We start from the raw sequence: 22,544 nt of genomic DNA, 5'->3' as shown, positions 1-22,544 counted from the left end.
TGATACATCCTGTTTGTTTTTCAAAACAGGGTTTCTCTGTGTAACAATCCTGGCTGTCCTGGAACTCAAGAGATCCGCCTGCCTCTGCCTCCTAGTGCTGAGACTAAAGGTGTACAACACCATCACCTGACTGATACTTATTTCTTGAGGATTCCACTTTAAGGTCATGGCTTCCTTCTCTGACAAGGCATTCAGGACACCCTCTTTAGGATCATCTTCAACCCTCAGCATACTGTCCAACCTAGGTCTGGAGTCTCCCAATCCCAGTCACTACCTCTTTACCCGTAAGACCCCAAAAGCTGAGGTCAGTGATGTGGATTCTGGAGCCAGAGCAACACCAAGCCAGAAATGCATGCTGACCTTCCTGGGTTCTAGAAGCCATGCTGGAAGAACCCTATTTTCTCCTCTGATGAGGGCCCTGCCTGTGCCCCAGGCCCCAGATAATCCGATTAAATAGCCTGCCCAGACTCTCAGCTCCTAGCAGGAACAGGTCCAGCTTCAAGCAGCCCTGCCTAGCCTCCTGTGACTCAGGGCTTAGGAGTGGCCCAACTCTATCAAGCAACCAAGTAGCTGGGCATGGAGAATTAATGCAGCAATTTCCAGAATATCATCTTCCTGACACAGAATGGGAAGCTAAGAATACAGAATAGCCAGGGAGCAGTACAGGTCAGTCCTAGAGACCCAAACAGACCACAGACTGGGGACAAATAAGACATGGGAACCACAAGGCCATTGGATTTTTTTATTCTCTTTTTAAATACTGTACAGTGAAAAATAAATACGCCTTCTCATCCACCAGACAAGGTTATTCCCCCCACTTCCCTGGGGGACCTTGTCACCCCCTTCATACACACCCCTGGTTCTACTCCAGAACCTTCCCCATGCCTCCCACCCACAAATACCCTCACTATCCCCGTCTTCCACAGTGATGAGGCCCCAGAAATGGGGGGTACAGGATGGGAGGAGGGATAGCAGGGGAGCCCCCCTGAACTGTCAAATCTGGGTGGGTCAAGGAGCACCCCCACCAACAGGCGGAGAATGGGGGTGTTCAGAGGTCGGGGCATTAGAGGATAAAGGCACATCCAGTCTGATAGGGAAGGGGAGGCTCCCCTCACCCTGGGGGTTGGGTGGACAAGAGGGAGGGGGTATGACCCTGTTACACACCCCTCCACTAGCTCCTGGAGGTTGGGGGGGGACCCAAGCTGCTGTGCCACCCCCCTCCCCCATAGATAAGAGCAGCTCCAGCGCAGGTCAGTTGGACCCATGAGGGCCATGGTGGTGGGCAGCAAGCGAGATGGAGAAAGGAGGGATGTGGACTGGAGGTTTTATGAAACCCCATTCACCAAACTACCCAACTCCAGGGGGGCAGAGAGCTCCCCGTTCTCCGAGGGGCCCTTGGGAAGCTTGCTGACAGAGTCACCCTGAAGAGGAAGCAGGAGGAAAAGGAAAAGACAGCAGTCCATCAGTACACAAAGTGTAGGCATTCCTTCTCACTGCAGACACACGGAGACCAGGGGTAATTCCCTCATCTCCTTGTGCTCTAGTCACTGTGAGCCTTGCCTTCCATTCGCACCAGCTCTGCTCTAGCCTGGCTTGACCTGAACTCCACCACGTACAGCCCGGCAATTCAACAACTCAGATATTTCCTACACAAGTTTTCTATGTCCCTGCCCAAAAATAAAAAAAAAGAATGGGGTAAGCTGTATCATGACTGCCAACCTTCTGTCCTGAAAGAGAATCCTCTGAGGGTTTCGTGCATTCCAGAGGTGGCCGCTGGCGGCTCTGAGACTCTGCCCGTGAGATATAGTCTGCCACAGTCACTAGTAAAGGCAGAGAGGGATCAAGACTTTCAGGAACACAGGGCTCCATCTCCACGGTTCCCACTGAACCCAACCCTGGTTTCCCTAGAGCACCAAGCATTCCATCCTTAGCTCAAGGAAGGCTCCGATCCCGCAATGCCAGCTGACCTGGTTGGCGGTCTCCGCTGATGGACCCATCAGTTCGATTACCACGATTGCGGCGGCGGCGGCTGCGATTGCGGCGCTGGGGTCTCGATTCCTCTTCTGTGGAGTAAAGAAAAGTCATCCACCCATCCTCTCATTCTTCATTCTTTCTCAAGACACCTAAGAATCCGGGCTCGCCCCTCACCCAGGCCATTCTCTGTCATGTTAGGACCATCAGACTCCAGGCCTCCATCCATGACAGTCCTGTCTTCATCAGTACGACGGCGGCGGGAACGGCGACGTCGGGCACTTGCTGGAGGGGGTTCCCCAGGCTCTGAATCAACTGGGGGCTCTGGTTCAGATGTGTCCAATAGGCTGTAAGGATTACTGTCTGGGTCCTTTAGCACTGAGGAGAGGAAGGAGGGACTGGGATCAGGTGACAACTATTTTCTCCTGTGGGCTCACATACATGACCCCAGCCCTCTGATAACCTGAGCTAATAGATGACGAGTTGTATCTTGAGGTAGGCCGGGGAACAGGTGGGGGTCCCCTTCCCCGGCCCCCAATCGGCCGCCTCCGGCTTTCTTCTCCACGGCTTGGGGGATCTCGGTCACCGGGTCCTGCTCGATTAGGCTCATCTCTCTTTTCTGACTCTGTCTCAGAAGCCGTGGATGGGTCTGAGCTGGGGCCTGAGGGCACAGAAGGGTTTAATCAGGGCCACTGGTGTTGCCCTGCGAGTTCTACCACCTCCTCCAAACCAGACTCTTCCCGTCACTCACAAGCACCCAAGTCACTGCTCTCCCCAGGCCCCCCCGCCGCTGTCTCACCATAGGCAGGACCACCAGTCCTCCGGCCCCGGCCCCGGCCTCCATAGCTGCCCCCGTATGTCCGGGTCGTGTGCAGGGAAGAGGAGGAGCTCTCATCTGTAGTATAGCCAGCCTTGTCACTGCCGCCACCGCCACCCCGTCCACTCCCAGGAGGGCGAAAGCCCAGCCCAATCTGCCGAAGCTGTTCATCAATTTGCAGTCTCTCCAAACGAAGCTGTTCAACCTCCTGGTTGGAAAGAAGACAGACAACACAGGAGAATGAAAATGAGTGGACAGTCCACTTCCTTCATGCTTTTCTACTCATTGGTCCCTGTGTAGCTAAGCTTTTGGGATACAAGAAGGAAGACAAAGGCTTAGAAAGAACAGGATGAACCAACAGTCCTGTTCTACAGAAAGGCAGCAAGCAGGCCAGCCCCAAAGAGGATATGCAGGCAACCCCTCCCCCCTTGCTCCCCCAGCCTGTCTGACATGGGTACCTGTAGGTAGGAGAGGTGGTACTCCAGCAGTGCCTGGGCATTGCTGATATTCTCTCGGGTGCCAACAAATATGAAGGGAACCATTCCCTAGAGAACAGAGCAACAGAAAGAGTACAAGTCAGTTAGCTGTGATGGTACAAATAATCTTAGTACTCAGGAGACAGAGGAGGAGCAGGAATTCAAAGCTATCCTCAGCTACACGGTAAAGTTAATTAATTTCAAGCATAACTATGCTACATGAGATTCTGTCTCAACCCATTCCCCCCCAAATGCCAGGCATGGTGGCACACGCCTTTAGTCCCAACATTGGGGAGGCAGAGGCAGGCAGTATCTCTGTAAATTGAGTTTAAGGCCAGTCTGGTTCACAAAGTTAGTTCCAGGCCAGCTAGGGCTATATAGTGAGCTCCTGTTCAAAAAAGGAAGAAAATCAAAAAGGAAAAGATTGGAATGTTAAGCCCACTTCTCAAACGGACAACAGGGTCACAGTCTACTAGGGCTATGTTCTGTGCTCCACCCTTTAGAAGTCCCCAGTGCCTCCTATTTCTAGAAAACAATTTCTAGGCCTCTGTGCCCCATACCTCCTCCCTGGGGTTCTTCTTGTCATTATCACCTTCCACACGAACCCTCACCACACCAGACTTATCCACAATCTCCTGGATCACTTTCCCATTCTTTCCAATCACTTTGCCTAAATGGATAAAGGAGGAATTAGGCTTTTAATTTTTGTTGTTATTGTTGTTAAGGAAATAAAAGTAAACGTCTTCTACAGCCCCTTCTCTACATATATTGCACTTCATTCATTCTCCTATTTCTAGGAATCTCATAACCTCTCCGTGGGATAAAATGCTACCTACGATCTCCACACATTTATCATTCCCTTTTTCTCATTCCTAGGTCAGACTATTTATTCTGTCCTTATGAAACCAGAAGTCCACAGAGTAACATCAATCCTAGTCACATGCCTAACACTGTTTTCAAGACCCTGCCACCCGGGCCCAAACTATTCCTTTCATACACACACACCCAAACTCACCAACCAGGTTCCTGGGCACTTGTACAGAGTCCTCAGAAAACTCCAGGTAGCTGCGAGCTTGTCGGCACGCCTCTGGCGTCTATAGAAAGAGTAAACTACAACAGAACCTGGATCTCTGCCATTCTCTAACGTTGGAGAAATAAGCTGCTACCAAAGTCAGGCAGGGAGGTCACCACAGCTCAGACTTGCTTTCCACCTTACCCTCTATCCCCTCAGTCCCCCCAAGGAACCAAAAGACCCATCTTTGGCTGACCTCCCCATAGATGCGGAAAGTGCAAGTCTCTTCACCCAACTCAATGGCAGTCACTCCTGGCACTTTGCGGGCCTGCTGGATGTTGGCACCATGGGTCCCAATTGCCAGACCCATCAGGTCCTCTCTCACTGTGAACTCCTCTTGGAACGCTGCTGCCAACTGCTTACTTGTCTGAAAGGAAAAGGCACTGTGAGATCATGGTGGTGGAATCTCAGAATACGCGTCCCAGGTGGCTAATCCTTTGTATAGTTTAAATAAGGGAAAAAGTATGAAGAAAACCAGGACCGCCTGTGGTCTGCTAGTCACTGAGCCCTGCACAGAAATCTCAGGCACTTTTAAATACGAGGGCTTATGGGCAGTGATTAACTAATGAGGGCAGTTTGAGCTAGAAGCCACCAAAGTTCTAGATTTGGCTCTAACACTAACTGGATGAATGGTCCTTAACAAGACACACCCTCTGTGCCTCTGGTCTATCACCTGACAAGTCCTTACAGCTGACCTACTCACTCGGAAGTTAATAAGAATACTATTCCTCTTTTGAGCCCTTCCCACTCTCAGGAGTTCTCACTTTTCATTAATAAATCAGTGTTTATTCTGCTTTAAAAAAAAAAAAGAGAAAGAGTGAGACAGACAGACCGACCGACCGACCAACTAGCAGACCGGCAGTGGCGGCGCATACCTTTAATCCCAGCACTTGGGAGGTAGAGGCAGGAGGATCTCTGAGTTTGAGGCCAGTCTGGTCTACAGAGTGAGTTCAAAGACAGGGCTATAGAGGAAAAACCTTGTCTTGAAAAACAAAAACAGAAACAAAGACTAGCAAGAGAGTTAAACAAGGCTGACATCCAAGTGGCTTCTTAAAATTCTTCTGCGTATGAGTGTTTGCCTACATGCTCCAGGCCTATGTTCAACCCATGGCATCAAAAACAAACTACTGGGCAGGAGTATGATGATCAAAACACTGTAGGAAATAATTAAATAAATAAATTGCTGGGCATCAGGTGGCAGAGGTAGGCAGATCTGTGAGTTTGAGGCCAGCCTGATCTACATTAACAAGTTCCAGGACAGCCAGGGCTACAGAGACCCTGTCTCAAACACCAAAATAAATAAGCTGCCTATGAGTGCTTGCTACACACACATATTTTTTTTAACCATTACATGATCAAATTCCTATTGTTTTGATTTAATTTTTTTATTTTTATGTATGAGTATTTTGCTTGCATGTCTATCTGTGTTCCGTGTACATGCTTGTTACTCCAGGAGGCCAGAAGAGGCATAAAATCCCCTGGAACTGAAGTTAAAGATGGTTATAAGCTGCCATGTATGTGCTGGGAATCAAACCCAGGTCCTCTGCAAGGGCAACTGGTGCTCTTAACTTTCTAGTCCAAATAATAGGTACATGTCACTATGCCCAGCTGTCCAGTTCTTCTTCAGATGGGGTCTCACTGGGCTGGCCATGAACTAATGCATTCAAGCAGTTTTCCTGCCTCTCCTGAGTATCTGGGCAGAGTCAACTGTGATATGCACAGTTTCTCATACTCTAGGCAAATGCTGTACCACTCAGCTATAGTCCTAACAGTTATTTTAAAACACTGCCTTTTGTAGGTCAGTGTTCGAGAACTTGCCTCAAGTGCGGAAGGCTCTAGATTTAGTCCCTAGCAAAGAGATAAAAAGAAAGGGGTTGGGAGAACAAGAAAAGGAGTGTTAGCTGGGTACAGTGGCACACACCTTTAATTCCAGCACTAGGAAGGCAGAGACAGGTGGATCTCTGAGTTTGAGACAAGTCTGGTCTACAGAGCAAGATCCAGGCCAGCCAAGGTTACACAGTGAGACTATGTCTCAAAAAAAAAAAAAAAAAAAGAAAGAAAGAAAGAAAAAAGAGAGAAAGAGAATGTAAGGAATATCAAGTATGCAAGCTTTCCTTTCCTTTCCTTTTCTTTTTGTTGTTGTTGAAGACAGGGTCTCTCTGCATAGCCCCGACAGCCCTGGGTGTTCTGGACCTCTATGTAGATTCACCTACCTCTTCCTCTCAATTCTGAGCAAGCACTCTGCACCTATGTCTAACTTCAATTACTCAGGGCATGTTAACAAAGAAAGAGAAAGCCAAGTTCTAGGAGAAAAGACTATTCTACCCTTTGTTAAAATCTGCTTATGGAGCTGGAGAATTGGCTCCAAGGTTAGGCTAAGTCTAGTAGAGGACCCAGATTTCATTCCCAGCATCTATCTGGCAGCTCACAACCACCTTTCAACTTTAGCCCCAGGGGATCTAATGCTCTCTTCTGACCTCCATAGACACCATGGATGAAGGCAGGGAAAACACTCAATACACATAAAGTAAAATATATTTTTGTTTGTTTTTGAGACACGGTTTCCCTGTGGCCCTGGCTGTCCTGGAACTTGTTTTATAGATCAGGCTGGCCTTGAACTCACAGAGATCTGCCTGCCTCTGCTTCCTGAAAAGCATGTGCTACCACATCAGGTAAAATAAATAAATAAATGAATATATATACACATTAAATATTTATTCATTTATGCACTTTATGTATGTAAGTGTTTTGTCTGTATGTACATTTTCTCACCAGAAGAGGGCATTTGATGCCATGGGACTACAGTTAATAGACTGTTGTGAGTTACCATGTAGTTGCTGGGATTTGAAGTTAGAACCTCTGGAAGAGCAGCCAGTGCTCTTCCCTCCAGCCCAGGCAAAATAAATCTTAAAAAAAGAAAAAAACCTGCTCATTTGGGACTGGCAAAGACATGTTTCAAGTGGAAGAAATGGTGACTTTTCATCTCCCAGTTCCCTCAGCAATAGCCCTGGAGAAGACTGCCATAATACACAATTTGCATTGTCTCAAAGAAAAGCCTCCCCAAAGGATCAGTTCACTTGATAAATGGAATCAGAAATCCAATTCAATCAAAACACACACACATATCTTATACTCATTTAGAATGGTTTAACAGCCAGGCATTGGTGGTGCATATCTTTGATGCTAGCACTCAGGAGGCAGAGGCAGGAGGATCTCCATGAGTTCAGAGGCCAGCCTGGTCTACAGAGTGAGTTCCAGGAGAGCCAGGGCTCAGAGAGACATTGTCTTGAAAAGAAACAAAAAGACAAGCTGGGCATGGTGGTACACACCTTTGATTCCAGCACTTGAGAAGCAGAAGTAGGCAATCCCTTTGAGATTGTGGCTAGCCTGGCCTGCACAGAGAGTTTCAGGCAAGCCAAGGAAACCAGTGAAACCCTGTTTCAAAATGACAACATTGCAGGGCCGTGGTGGTGCATGCATTTAATCTCAGCACTTGGGAGACAGGCAGGTGGATCTCTGTGAGTTTGGCCAGCCTGCTTTATATAGCAAGTTCTAGGACAGCCAAAGCTATATAATAGAGAGACCTTGACTCAAAAAATAGACAGACAGATAGAATGTACTTTTGGCCAGATATGGTAGCACATCTTTTTAATCCCAGGACTCAGGAGGCAGAGGCAGGTGGATCTCTATAAGTTCATGGCTAGCCTGGTTTACAGAGTTAGTTCCAGGACAGCCAGAGGTACACAGAAACCCTGTCTTGAAAAACCCAAAACAGAACATGATAAAACACGGTCCTCTGGAGAATGTAAGATCAAACAGCTAATCCAGGACTAATGACCCAGTAGCCTTTCTCTATGTTTCAGAAACACAAGAAGATAAGAAAGGAAAGAAGAACATTATTCAGCATGAGAAGGAGCAGCCAAAACTTGCCTCTAGGTGTTTGGTAGCTTCTTCATTGCGGGACATAAGCAGCAATTTGGTGCGAAGGCTTCGAAAATGCATATCACCCAGCAAAGACGCCCTCTTCACAGGGGCTTCTGTGGTTGACTGGGAAGAAATGAATAGAAGGTCTTAAAAGCAAAATACACCCAAGGGGGCATCAGAGACTACGCAATGCCAGAGTCCATGAAAGAAGGCAGGTGTCAAGAATGAATTTCAGCTGAGCCATGGTGGTTCAAGCCTTTGACCTTAACACTTAAGAGGCAGAGGCAGGCGGATCTCTGTGAGTTTGAGGCCAGCCTGGTCTACAGAGTGAGTTCCAGGACAGCCAGAGCTACACAAAGAGAAGCCCTGTCTCAAAAAGCTGAAAAATAAAATAAATGAAGTTTAAAATAAGGTGTGGTAGCACATGCCCATCACCTCAAAACTAGGGAAAGCAAAGCAGAAAAACCATCACAAACTCAAGTGCAGATTCAGCTACATAGTGAATACCAGGTCAGCTGGGGTGGGGGTGAGGGTGGGGGGTGGTGCACACCTTGTCTCAAAGGAACAAAAGAAATGAGGTAGGCTGCAGGAAAATTACTGTCAGTCACTAAATATTGACAGAAGCCATTTGACAATAAGGAGCAAGTACAAGGTGAGAGTTATTCAGTGGGGTTTTCCCCCCTTTTAAAGATTTATAGCCAGGGGTAGTAGTAGATGCAGCAGGTAGATCTCTGTGAGTTTGAGGCCAGACTGGTTTACATAGTAAGTTTTAGGGAAAAAAAATTATTTCTATGTGTCTCTCTCTGTGAATGCTATGTGCACATAGGTGCAAAGACCTGAAAAGGGTGTCAGATGCCTTGGAACTGGTTATGAGACACATGGAAAAGGCAGAACAGGAATTCCCAGGGCTGGCTAACTGGACAGCTAGCCTAACCAGAATTGGCTTGCTCTGGGTTCAAAAAAAAAAAAAAAAAAAAAAAAACTCTGCCTTGTAAAGTGTAGTGATTGAGAAAGATACCAACACTTCAGGCTTTCCCAGCCCCTCCTCCCATGGTGTGCACCTATATACACGCAAATATATATATATACACACACACACACACACACACAGATCCTAACATATCCAAAGCTAGGGTACTTGTCTAGAGCACACAGGTATGTGAAGAACATGGTTTAATCTCTCACACTGGGAAAAAAACACAAAGGGGGAGATTAAGATAACATGAGGGAAACTAAGGAAGGGTCAGGAGTAACAAAGTCACCAGTAGGTGTGAGCAGTCTAGCATATCCACTTTTGCAAGTTTCCAGAAGGAAAAGGAGAAACTGTTGAAAAGGCCTATGTTAGATTCAAGCGTGAAAACTCACCAGAATAAAGAGCTCGCTGTTGGTGATGTTGAGAAAGATGCAATTGGCCCCCAAGGCCTTCTTGAACTCTTTATGGACGTTTTCATTGGAGCAGCTGCAGGAGAGTAAAGCATTCATGACGGAGCAGGACGAGGGCCAAGGGACAAAAAGTAGGGAGGAGAAAATGAGAAAGATAGAACCACTGGTTTTTGTTGGTTTGGTTTGGTTTGGTTTTGGTTTTTCAAGACAAGGTTTCTCTGCGTAGCTTTGGAGCCTGTTCTGGAACTTGTTCTGTAGCCCAGGCCGGTCTTGAACTCACAGAGATCCGCCTGCCTCTGCCTCCCAAGTGTTGGGATTCAAGGCGTGCGCCACCAATGCCCAGCTGTTGTTTTGTTTTTTGAGACAAGGGTTTCTCTGTGTAACAGCTCTGGCTATCCTAGAACTCACTTTGTAGACCAGATTGGGATTGAACCATTGCTAAAGAATAGGGATTTAAGAAAACTATTTTTTATGATTATAAATGTTTGTTTAAAAAGGTCAAGTGCAAATGTGAATTTAACAAGAAGTTGTAGATTTTCAACAATGTACACAAACTCCTTTGTTATAAATAAATATTTATGCTTCAAAAAAAAATATTTTAAAAAATAATCAGAGCAGGGCATAGTGGCACACACCTTTAATCCCAGCACTCAGGAAGGCAGAGGCAGGTGGATCACTGTGACTTCAAGGCCAGCCTGGTTTACACATAGAGTTTCATGCCAGCCAGAGCTTGTGTAGTGAGGCCCTGTCTCAAAATAAAACAAAGAGAGAAAGAAGGACAAAGATGAAAAATGGAAGGGGTACAGGTGTATCATGCAAAAAGGTTCTCACAGGGCCAGGGGATGAACAGCAGACTGAAGAGTGGGAGACCCGGAAGAAATAAGGACAGAGGCTGCCAGAGAACCCCCAATTTCCAACCTTCCCAACACTCACGCCTCTCTGAGATCTTCAGGCACAGCCATTGTAACCTTGAAGAAGCTGCCTTTGGTTGCAAGGGGATTGGGATTAACAGGCCGAAGTCGTTCCAGGGTGACAATCTCATTGTAGGTAGCATCACAGGCAGCATACTCAATGACATAGAACTGGCAGAAAGGAAAAAGGAAGTGAATGACCTGAGCATTCATTTGCCAACTTCCCAAGAACAAAACACTTTCAGGAGTTCTCCAAAGGGCCTCAGTCACTCACATCTCCCTTCATCATCCGAACCCGGGCCAGCCACCAACCACAAGGTTCCTGTTCGTTGGCTCTCGAATAAACCTGGAAAAGTTAGAAATAAAGAGACATAGCACTGAAGACTATTCAAAAACATCAAGAATTGGAGTAAGCAAGCCAGGTGTGGTAATGCACACTTTTAACCCTAGCACTCGGGAGGTAAAGACAGGTAGATCTCTGGGAGTTTGAGGCCAGTCTAGTCTACAAGAGTCAGTTCCAGGACAGCCAAGTCTGTTACACAGAGAAACCCTGTCTCAAAAAACAAAAACAAAACAAAACAAAAAGCAAACAAACAAAAAGAATTGGAAGCTGGGCAGTGGTGGTTTAATCTCAGCACCTGGGGGATCTCTGAGTTTGAGGCCAGCCTGGTCTACAAAGTGGGTTCTAGGACAGCCAGTTCTAGGAGAGCTATAACACAAAGAAACCGGGGTGTGTGTGTGTGTGTGGGGGGGTGTATTGGAGAAAGCATTCAGATACTTGAGAAGCATTCCTAAACCCACAAAAAGGAAACCAGAGTAAGGAAATACTAACTGAAAAATACTCACTGAGTTTTAATTATTTCATTTTCCTTGCACAGTGGGTAAGAGCTCTCCAAGTCTGATGACTTGAGTTCAATGTCCTAACCACCACTTGTGAGCTGTGGCACACTCATGACAGACACACACACACACACACACACACACACACACACACACACACACACACACACACAAACAGAATCCTGAGGGGAAAAAAGGCAAATTGACACTGGAAAGGTGGACTTCACAGGCTTTACCTCGACCTCATCTCCTTCTGTGATCTCCTTATTATAGTCAGCTGGAGGTGGTAGTCGGACGTCCCCAAAAGGAATCTGTCTCTCACTTTGCCAGCTGCAAGACAAAAGTGACATGAAAGCTATTCAGACTGATGTAATTGTCCACTTCTTACAAGGGGGTTACTCCCTTGCCAAGACCCCGTTTATCCTTCCTGGCACTCAAAGAGTCAAAACAACAGGCTCTGCTCCAGTGGTCTCTTATCCCTTGCTGCCCACTACCAAATGCCTACAACTTACACCAAGCTATCTGCCCTTTCCTTTCCTGGAATCCTCACCCAAACTCCCGGCTCCCTGCCACCTGCAGGCCTCAGCAGCCCCGCTTTCTCACTCTCCTTTTAGGACTAGTGTGCTTGTCTATTCCTAAGGTCTTACTTGTTTTCAAAGAAGATGGTGACAGAGTCTTCATGGACATCCTTCACAAAGCCCTAGAAAAAAATTTAGAAAAAAAATGTAAAAAGCATTAATGAAAATACATTTAACTACCATCTCAGCCATCAGGAAGAGAAATCAGAAACCTTTAAAATTAAGAGGTTTAGCAGGGGATGTGAACAGTCTAAACACAGCAAGGAAGATGTATTGGAAAAGAATATAAACAAGAGAAAGGAAACCATCCTGACAAAAATATAGAAATAACTTGGGGTAAGAACAATGCAGAACCTGCACCACATCAGCCTGGAAACTGGTGGTCTCCTCGGGGTCCCGGTTACTTCTCCATCTATCTGCTACCTGGTGTGCTAAGCAGCTTGCCGGAGTTCAATTAAAATGCCAGAAACTTCCAGCAAGCTAAGACAGTGTACGACTAGACTAGAACACAGAGGACATCAGGGCAAGAAGTGAGAAGAGTTTAACTTTGCAGGGACCTGGCAAATTTAGTCCCCAGATGCCCAAGTCCTTGGAGAATAACTGGAACACTGGAGTTCTAAATAATAAGCAGTTTACCGAAGAAAAAACTAGAATTGAACAGATGTCATAATTCTGGATGGCAAAAATAACTACTGAATCTGAAAATAAAATATGTAGAAGACCCCAATCTTGAGATCATGACAAAAGGAATCATTAAACAGTTGCTTATTTCCTAAGAAGCCAAAACTGTATATTCAACCTACAGTCTTCAGTTCTTCTGTCTTCTTTCCCTATTTTTCACACAAAGATTTCTAGTTTTGACAAAGTACAATTCTTTTTTTGTTTGATTGGTTTTTCGAGAAAGGGTTTCTCTGTGAACAGTCATGGCTTATCCTGAAACTCACTGTGTAGAGCAGGCTGGCCTCGAACTCAAGAGATCTGCCTGCCCTCCTGAGTGCTAGGATTAAAAGCACGAGCCGCCACCACCGCCCAGCTCAATTCATTATTTTTTAGGAACTATGCTTCTCGTTTCATATCTAATGAACTTCTGGAACCTAAATCCACTAAATTTTGTATGTGTTTTAAATTACACATTGTATACATGTGTATCATGTGTATGTGAACACATGCATGCTTGCATGCTTCTGCCACCACATCTTGTGGAGGTCAAAGGACAACTTATGAAGTTGGTTCTCTTCTACCATGTCGGTCCTGGGATCAAACTTGGGCCTACAGGCTTGATGGTAGATACCTTTACCCACTGAGCCATCTCCCTGGCCCAAGTTTTTTATTTGGCATTTAGGTATGTAACAGATTTTACAGTAGCCCGAGCTGGCCTCAAACTCATATGCAGCAGAGCCTTTAACTTCTGATCTTCCTGTCTGTCTCCCAAGTGCTGTGGTGACAGGTATGCACCACCATATCCTATTTGGTGCTCAGAGTGTTTTATGCATGCAGTATCAACTACACAATACTCCCAGCCCCAAAATTGCTTTCAGTTATTATACATTACTTTGTACTTCCTGGTTTTTGATAAAAGTGAAAAGAAAGTTTGGAGAAAGCATAGTGCTTTTTCAACAAATGGTATTAGAAAAACTGGACAGCCAGACAAAAAAATGAACTTTGATACCTCATATCAGATACACAATTTACCTCAACAATTTTAAATGGGGGTGGAGAACTGGCTCAGCAGTGAAGACCACTTGCTACTCTTGCAAATGACCCAGGCTCACAGGCTCGCAGCAATATGGGTGACTCACAACCACTTCTAACTCCAATTCCAGAGGACCTGACCTTGTTCTGGCTTGTGCAGGCAGCAGGTACACATGTGGTACACATGCAGGCAAGCATTCATATACATGAAATTTTCAAAAATAACTTTAAAACATTATGTTATTATTTTTCATTATGTGTGTAGGTGTGTGTCTGCTTGCGGGTATGGGAATGTTGAGTGCAGGTGCTCAAGGAGGCCAGAAGTGTTAGATCCCCTGGAGCTGAAGTTATACAGTTGTGAAGCCCTGATGCAGGTGCTGGAATTGAACTCCGGACCTCAGGAAAAGCAAGTGTTTTTAACTGCTGAGCTGTCTCTCCAGTTCTAAAAAAGAAAAAATAAATTGAATGTATCATAAGCCAAGCATGGTGAAGTACACATATAACCCAGCACTCAAGTTAAGGCAGAAAGAGCAGAATTTGGACAGGCGGTGGTGGTGGTGCATGCCTTTAATCCCAGCACTCGGGAGGCAGAGGCAGGTGGATCTCTGTGAATTCGAGGCCAGCCTGGGCTACAGAGTGAGTTCTAGAGCAGGCTCCAAAGCTACACAGAGAAATTCTGTCTCAAATAAAAAAGAAAAAAAGAAAGAGCAAAATTTTAGGGTCATCCTTGGTAGAGGCACCTGTGGGCACCAGGCATACAAGCAGTACACAGATATATATGCTGATAAAATACCCATACACAGGCTGAATGCAGTGGTGCACAGCTTCTTTAGTCTCAGAATTTGCTAAGTAGAGGCAGGTGGATCTTTATAAGTTCAAGGACAGCCTGGTCTACATAACAAGTTCCAGGCCACCCAGAGATACATACATAGTAAGACACTGTCTCAAAAAAATAAAATAAAAATAAAAATAAAAAATTAGTTGCCGCTGGGTGTTGGTGGCGCACACCTTTAATCCCAGCACTTGGAAGATAGAGGCAAGTTGACCTTTGCAAGTTTGAGGCCAGCCTGGTCTACACAGCAAGTTCCAGGACAGTCAGGGCTACACAGAAAAACCCTGTCTAGAAAAAAAAAATTAGTTGCCAGGCAGTGGTAGCACATGCCTTTACTCCTAGCACTCTGAAGGCAGAGGCAGGAGGATCTCTGAGTTCCAGGCCAGCCTGGTCTACAGAGTGAGTTCCAGAACAGCCAGGGCTACACAGAGAAACCCTGTATTTATCAAACAAACAAATAAATAGGGGGCTCTGGCAAATATAGTTTAGTGGTGGTGTGTGCTTAGCATGTACAAAGCCCTGAATTCAATCTTCACATCAAAGCCAGTAAGAAGGCAGGTGCTTCTAAAGGCTAACAGGCTCAAGTACCAACCCTAAGCATAGGAGCTGGGATAGTGGCAGAGTTTAGGAGAAAATAGACCAATAATCTCTAGGAAATGCACAGCTCCCACCACACAGACCAGTCAACCACCACTTCCTGTACTGTTCTTCCTTTATATTGGGAAAATCTAAACCTGGATTTCGCACCAGATACAATCTACTTTGGCTGTTTTGTGTAAAAAGTCTCACTATACAGCCCTGGACAACCTGGAACCTGTTATGTATACCAAGCTGTTATATGGCCTTGAACTCACAGAGATCTACCTGCCTCTATTTCTCAAGTGCTGGGACTGCAGGCATATGCTAACATGTCCAGGTTTGCGTGGTACATGTATGTATGTGAAAGCCAGAAATCCCTCTATTGTAATTTTTGAGATAGAATCCTTCACTGAACTTGGACTGACCAATACACCCCTGGGTTTCTGCTGTCTGCCTGTCAATGCTAAGATCAGAGTTTTGCTGCTACACCAAGCTACTTATGCTGGTTCTCGGGATCCACACTCAAGTCCTGATGCTAGTGTAGCAAGAACTGAGCTGTCTCCCCAGCCCTACTACTACTACTTTTTTTTTCCCTTAAAGATTTACTTATTCGCGTAGGCAGTGATGGCGCACACCTTTAATTCCAGTACTCAGAGGCAGAGGCAGAGGCAAGATGATCTTTGAGTTCCAGCCTGCTGATCTACAGAGCAAGTTCCAGGACAGCCCGGACAAGTTATACAGAGAAACCCTGTCTCAAAAAACAACGAAACAAAATAAGATTTGCTTACTTAATCTCAGTGTTAGGCCTGCGGGCATGTATGTGCACCACTGTGTCCCTGGCTCCATCAGGGTTCAGAAGAGGGTGTCAGATCCTTGGAACTAGAGTTATGGACAGTTGAGAGCAACTATATGGGTGCTTGGAATTGAACCCCAGTCCTCTGAAAGACAAACAAACGCTCTAAACACATAAGCCATCTCTCCAGACTGCTGCTGCTTTTTTTTTTTTTTTTTTTTTTTTTGAGACAGTCTTTCTTAGAACCTTACTATTGCCCAAGTATGGACTAGTTAAGACATCCTGGCTTGGTTCTTAGCATACTTTTTAAAATACATTTCCTCGCAATGTCTATCTTCTCTTCATTCAGAATCAATGCCCATTCCTGAAGTCTCTACATGGTAACTCTTCCAGAGCACTTCCACTGGTCAGTATTGGCCTGGTCCTGCTTCCCTTTGGGTTCTTTAGCTTATTTGAGACAGGATCTCAAGTGGAATTCACTATGTAGGTGAGGATGACCACGAACTCCTGACCCACCAGTCTCTACCTCCCAAGTGCTAGGATTATAGGGATACGTCACCAAGCCTAACCTTTCATCAAACTCTATCCAAATGTCCATCCCCAAGAATTTGTCCCCAAGGTGAATGTAGATTTATTAAGGAAAAGTGGGACAGAGAGGCCAGGAATGGTGGCATACACTTCTAATCCCAGCACTAAGGAGGCAGAGGCAGGTGGATCTGAGTTCCAGGCCAGCCTGATCTATACAGTGAGTTCTAGGCCAATCAGGGCTGTATAAAGAAACTCTGACTTTAAATGAATGAATGAATGGCAAAGCACTCCTGTGAGGGGGAGAGGCCCAAAGTCTTAGGAGATTAGCAAGGTACTTAACATTATCGGAAACATTCGAAGGAGAAAAAAAAGTAGAAAAGTAATATAAACTTGCTTGCCTCTTAAATAGAGTTTCTCACTCTTTCACAAAGGCCGTGTCTAAGATTCTAATTCTCTACCATGTTGAATTGACTCACAGAGTAGCTAAGCTCAGAAGAGAATCCCCCTTCTTCTGCAGTATAACCCAATGCCACTTATCCTTACACCTCCAGCACCATTTTCCCTTCAACTACTTTCCAGAATAAACTCTCTTCCCAACATCATACTCCAGTTCCACCTCTGCCTCTGAATTCTACCCATTCACTTCAGATACAAGGTTTTCTCCGGAGGACAACAGTTATGGAAAGGAACTCCAGGGTTCTGTTTGGTCTATGCCACTGGGGAAATAAGCCAGTGCATAAAATCTGTTAGAAAACCTTCTCTATCCAGATGATCTGATTCAAAGGCTATAGCACTTCCTGGCTTAGCTTTCTGGGCTTAGCACTGTGAGATGAATAAAGACAGCTCTTAAGTTTCTAGACACTTCTGTTTCTTTAAATAAAAAGATATGAAATTAACCTCCATCTTCACCCTTGAGAAGAAAAGGAATTCTAGGAGAAAAAGAGCCAATGCAAAAAACATGTTTTGAAGCTGATGATGTCCCTCAAGAAAAGAAGGCTGACCCAGGTGGTGGTGGTGGTGGTTGTTGTGGTGCATGCCTTTAATCCCAGCACCTGGGAGGCAGAGGCAGGAAGATCCCTGCTAGTTCAAGGTCAGTCAGGTCTACAGACAGTTCCAGGACAGTCAGGGCTACACAGAGAAACCCTGTCTAGGGAGAAAGAAAAGAATGCTGGCTGGTCAGTGGTGGCACAAGCCTTTAATGCCAGCAGTGGAGAGGCAGAGGTAGGAGGCCAGCCTAGTCTACAGATCGAGTTCCAGGACAGCTAAAGCTACGCAGAGAAAGCCCGTCTTTAAAAAAAAACAAAACAAAAAACAACAACAACAATAAAAAACAACCCACACATTATGAAGTTGAGGTTGGTGATATGTACCAATCCTAGCACTTAGTAAGTAGAGGCAGTAAGACCAGAAGTTCAAGGTCACACTCAGCTAAAAGCCAGCCTGAGCCACACCTTAAAACAAAAAAGGAAATTTTGATAGTATTGTTATAAAATAACTCAGATCTTAGATCTGGTATCTGCCCTAGAAAAATCAAAATAAAACACACTTTTGGGAGAGGAGAAGGGGATCTCCCCAGATTTACAGATCTAAAAGACAGGTTAACACTCTTTCTTTACTCACACCAAAGTTTGCTGAGTCATGAATATTAATCAGCAAGTTTGGAAGATAAGCAATTACATTACATTGAGTTTAAGAAATATTAGTGCCATTGTAGGGATTGTTTTACCTCAGGCATGGAGCAGAAAGTGCTGAAGTGGCTAGAGTACAAGAGTTACATTGCCAGCCTTTTTATTCAACTGTTACTCTGTATCTGAGAAACCTACCCGCTTCACTCCAATCTATCACTGCCATGGACAACAGGTAAAAAGGAAAAAAGTCCAGAGACTTTCTGTTGGAAACCCATCCATGTAACAAAAAATATACCTCTTCCCAACCACTTCAGACGTTAATCTGACCTGAGCACTGACCTTTCCTGGCTGTGTGGGAGCCGTGCGGGGCTCCCATGCCTCCTGGAACAAAAGCAAGTATCTTATCTTGATCTCATGCTCAATTTAACAATCTTTTTCCAAATTGGGTGTGTTGTGGATGATTTAAATCCCAATACTCTACAGAGACAGATCTATATCCCAGTGAGATCAAGGCCAACTTGGTCTACACAGTGAGTTCCAGGGCCACATATAGAAAGATCCTGTCCCCCCAAAAAAACAAGCAAAAGAAAACAAAAAAAAAAAAAAACCAACAACAAAACACTTTTGTTGAAATTCAAAATTGGGGGGTGAGAAGGATACAGATGAAGGCTAAGATATATCAAGGAAAAAAGAACTAACATCTTATGAAGAAGGGTACTTCTTTTTTTGGTTTTGGTTTTTTGAGACTGGATTTTCTACTTCAGCCTTCCAAGTACTAGGATTAGAGGCATGGACCACCATACACAGCCTAAGGAAGACTGTTTTAACAAATGCAATACAAGTCTGAGGAAAAGAGTATTAAAACATATGGCCAGGTAGTGGTGGTGCACACCTTTAATCCCAGCACTCGGGAGGCAGAGGCAGGTGGATCTCTGAGTTCAAAGCTAGTCTGGTCTACAGAGTTACAGACAGGGCTACACAGAAAAATAGTGCCCCCCCCCAACAAAAACATAAATGCGTCCCATCAGAACCTGAAAGGAATTAGAGACTATTGTCACAGAAAACATAAATGTTACAAAGGCATTTTTCCAGTCAGAACAAAAAGTACCAAGAGTTAGGAGAGTGAGGCAGGTGCCGGGGGTCAGAATCTGCCTGGAGCCTTCTTCAGCTATGAACCACAGGCGGACATCAGTGAGGATTACACAGGAATACAGAAATATCAAGATAAAGCCCAAGACTTAACTGAGAGGATAAGCTAAGCCTAATAGATATGTATACCCACAGGCACTGGGTAAAGAACTTGATCAGAAAAGGCAGGCTAAATGGCATGGCACTTACAGTGGAGTAAAACACAACTTATCAGTGGGAGTGGGGGCAGAAACCATCTACAAGGGCGAGCACAAGTCCTTTTCCAGCTACAAAAAGATACAATTTCATAGTAGTCAGAGAAAGTAATTTCCAAGGGCAAGAGAAAGCAGAAAGGTCTGCTGGGATAGGGGGTGGACCCGAGGAGATCAGAAGTAAAAGGTGGCTCATCTAACTTACCTGATGCTATGAAAATTCCTTTCTCTCCAGAGTAAAAAGGGTAAGGAAGGAATCAAAAGTTTCTGGGACAATTCCACACATAAAAGTCAAAAGAGAGCTAGCAGTGTTGGAGGCAGAGGCTATGAGTTCAAGGCCAGCCTGGACTACAGAGCACAGGACAGCCAAGGCCACACAGAGAAACCCTGTCGGGGAAAACCAAAGTCAAAAGACGTTCAGAACTCCACCTATCAGATGATGAAAAATACCTGGGAGCAAGGAGAATCTGTCTTAATCTAAATTCGGGATAAGACTCAGAACAGATCCAGAATGTGGGATGGATGTATGGACAGAAAGAAGGAAAAGACAAAAGGTCTGATCTAGTATGGTGGTTCAAGGCTGTAATCCCAGAACTTAGAAGGCTGAGGTAGGAGTACAGAAGAGTTCAAGTTTAGCCTGGGCTAAATAGTGAGAGCTACATATCAAGATCCTGGTCCAAACCCCACCCCCGAAACAAATCTTGGGCAAAGAAAAGCTGAAATTAGCAATTCTGAAAGATACTTTTCTCTCTCCAGAAAGACTGTCAACAAGTAGAAAACTGTTAGAATAAGAACAGAAAGAATCTTGTTGAGACACCCTTTTAATGAAGCTTAAACTTAAGAAGGCAATAGAGGAATGACCTAAATGTATCTGGAGTCCAAGAGATAAAGACGAATCCATCCTTGGGTTGCTGGTTTGGGGATAAAGGTGTGGTGGGGTGACAGACTTGTCCAACAAACCTACTTTTATGGCTGATAAAACCTGAGACCAAAGATGCTCAACACTACAAATGGGTTCTGACCATTTCTTCTTAGGCAGGGAACAAGAACACAGGATCAAAGTTGAGTCAATGGTCTAGAGCCAGCAGGCAGAAGCCTCCCTGCAGCCCGAAGACCTAATGTGGGACAGTGGGCCTTCCCAAGGGGTCATGCAGGAAAAGAAAGACTCTCCCATGTGCTTGGGCCGTGGAGAGGCTGGGATTAGGAGCTCGAGTATCTCCTCCACTAAGACACAAGCCAAGTCAATCAGAAGCCGGGAACAGGGGTTTCTCCGGAGGGACCAGGGAGGGGTGCCCATCCACGCGCAGTCCTGACCCGACGGTCACGCTTCAGCTGAGGATAAACGCAGGTGTCACAGCAGGCTCCAAAATAAGAGCACGAGGGTCAACTCCCACGGTCTCCCCGGGAGGGTTGCGAGTGGGAGCGTGGGTCGAAGGCTCTAAGGGTCAGGACCGAGCTCCAGAAACTCGATCCCCGCTGCACTCTTCCCTGCCTCGGCGGGGGGAGGGGGGGGAGGAGGGTGTCCCGGGGCGACGCGCCGCCTCACCTTGTAGAAGGCCCCGTTGGAGCCCCGCACCTCGACGGGCAGTCCCGGCTCCACATCCCCCCCAGAGGCCAGGCCGCCCATGGCGCCGCCGCCACCAGCACCTCCGACCGCCCCGGCAGCGGCTGAAGCAGAGCTCTGAGTGCGGGCCGGGCCGGGCCCCCGGCGTCTCCCAGGAGGAGGAGCCGGAGGGGGAGCCGCGGGGGGCGGGAGCCGGGCCGGCCCCACGGCGGCCCTGCTACAGCCGACGAGCAGGGGGCCGGGGCCGGGCCGCTCCCCGTCCGCCGCCGCCGCCGCTGCCTTGGTCTCCGCCACCGTGAGAGGAACGGCCGCCGCCGCCGCCGCCTTCGTCACCTCAGCTTCCGCCCGCCGGCGCCCCCGCTGCTGCCTCAGTCCCGGGACCCGCTGCTGCCGCTGCCGCTCCACGGCCTCCACCTCCCCCTGCCGCCGCCGCCGCCGCCGCCGCCTACTGCGCAGGCGCACAGGGCACCCGCCCGCCGCGCGCGGCGCCCGAGGGCCAGGGCGCAGGCGTCGAGGCTGGCGACCCAGCTCCGGCTCGCCAGCGCGTCAGGGCTTCCACATTCTCTTCCACTCTCTCACGCCCCCTCCCGGCCGCCGCTCTGCGCTTGCGCAGAAGCAGGCGGACGCTCCCGCCCCGCTACCCCGAGCTTCCACTGCCCCTGTCCCTTCCTTTCCCCGCCCCACAACACTGCGGCCGGCCAATCCGGGGAAGGGAGGGGCCGCGCCCGCTCCATCGGATTGGACTTCCGCCCCCACCGAGGGAGCCCCGCGGAGCCAGGGCAGTTTAGGGATGGGCATGCGCCGGAATGACTGCTTGGTCACTTTCACCACCTTTGTCTTTCTTGGTGCACACACTCCAAAGTGGGGGGGCGGAAGGGAAGGAGGGTGGGGGGAGCCGAAAGGCTAAGACAAGTTGCCCAGTGCGCATGCGCTGGGCGTTGGTGTCCATGCGCATGTGTTGACTCTCTGCATCTATAGGAGATTCAAGAGTCACGGTTCTTGGCTTGAGTAGTTTTTTGTTTTTAAAGTTTTGTGAGACCGGGTCTCTTGTGTCCTAGGTGGACCACGAACTCACTAAGGTGATGGGGAACGACCTTGAATCCCTGAAACTTCCCGAGTAAAATTACAGGCAACCCTGTCACTGCCATGCTTGCCCTAAGTTGATTCTAATATTCCAGGAAATTCAAGGCCATATTGAAAAGAAAATGCAACATGATCTGATGCTGAGGAAATTCAAAACAGGAAAATTGTCATGGAGAAAAAAAAAAAAAAGCCTGGCCTGGAAGATGGTTCAACTTATAACGCCTAACGACTGGGGTTCAGTTCCTGGACCCACGAGATGGAAGGAAATGCTCACCTCCTGAAAGTTGTCTTATCAACACGTGTGATATCACTCATGTTCACCCACACAGGTAACACAATAATTTTTTTTAAGTAAGAATAAAAAGGAGGGGCTGGAGAGATGGTTCAGAGGTTAAGAACACTAGCTGTTCTTCTACAGGTCCTGAGTTCAATTCCCAGCAACCACATGGTGGCTCACAACCATCCGTAATGAGATCTGACGCCCTCTTGTGGCATGCAGGTGTACATGCAAACAGAACACTATATATACAATA

General features: G+C 46.7%; 1 protein-coding gene across 1 annotated transcript; it reads right to left on the bottom strand.

Annotated features, from left to right (window-relative positions):
- Positions 1-728: 728 nt before the first annotated feature.
- On the bottom strand, positions 729-21,375 carry Fxr2 (FMR1 autosomal homolog 2). The gene is made up of 17 exons (XM_028869451.2): positions 20,911-21,375; positions 12,042-12,094; positions 11,631-11,724; positions 10,829-10,900; positions 10,577-10,725; positions 9,626-9,719; positions 8,267-8,383; positions 4,533-4,703; positions 4,280-4,358; positions 3,825-3,934; positions 3,247-3,333; positions 2,771-2,996; positions 2,435-2,632; positions 2,149-2,349; positions 1,968-2,063; positions 1,720-1,820; positions 729-1,421 (listed from the first exon to the last, which is right to left on the bottom strand). Exons 1-17 carry the CDS (start codon positions 20,989-20,991, stop codon positions 1,326-1,328), a joined length of 2,025 nt encoding a protein of 674 aa, XP_028725284.1. The 5' UTR covers positions 20,992-21,375; the 3' UTR covers positions 729-1,325.
- Between the last annotated feature and the right edge of the window lie 1,169 nt (positions 21,376-22,544).

Source organism: Peromyscus leucopus, chromosome 8b, assembly GCF_004664715.2.
Source record: "Peromyscus leucopus breed LL Stock chromosome 8b, UCI_PerLeu_2.1, whole genome shotgun sequence".
Classification (NCBI taxonomy): Eukaryota; Metazoa; Chordata; class Mammalia; order Rodentia; family Cricetidae; genus Peromyscus; species Peromyscus leucopus.
Note: the sequence above shows the minus strand (reverse complement) of the source record. Positions and strands in the feature narration are given on the sequence as shown.

Bases quoted from the DNA above. Each gene is read 5' to 3' on its own strand.
- Fxr2 (XM_028869451.2), bottom strand. From the start codon at position 20,991: ATGGGCGGCCTGGCCTCTGGGGGGGATGTGGAGCCGGGACTGCCCGTC. The intron at 11,725-12,041 runs GTAAGACCTTAG...TTTGTCTTGCAG, and splicing joins ACCATCTTCTTTGAAAACAA to CTGGCAAAGTGAGAGACAGA. The intron at 4,704-8,266 runs GCAAGTTTTGGC...TTTTCCTTTCAG, and splicing joins AAGCTACCAAACACCTAGAG to ACAAGTAAGCAGTTGGCAGC.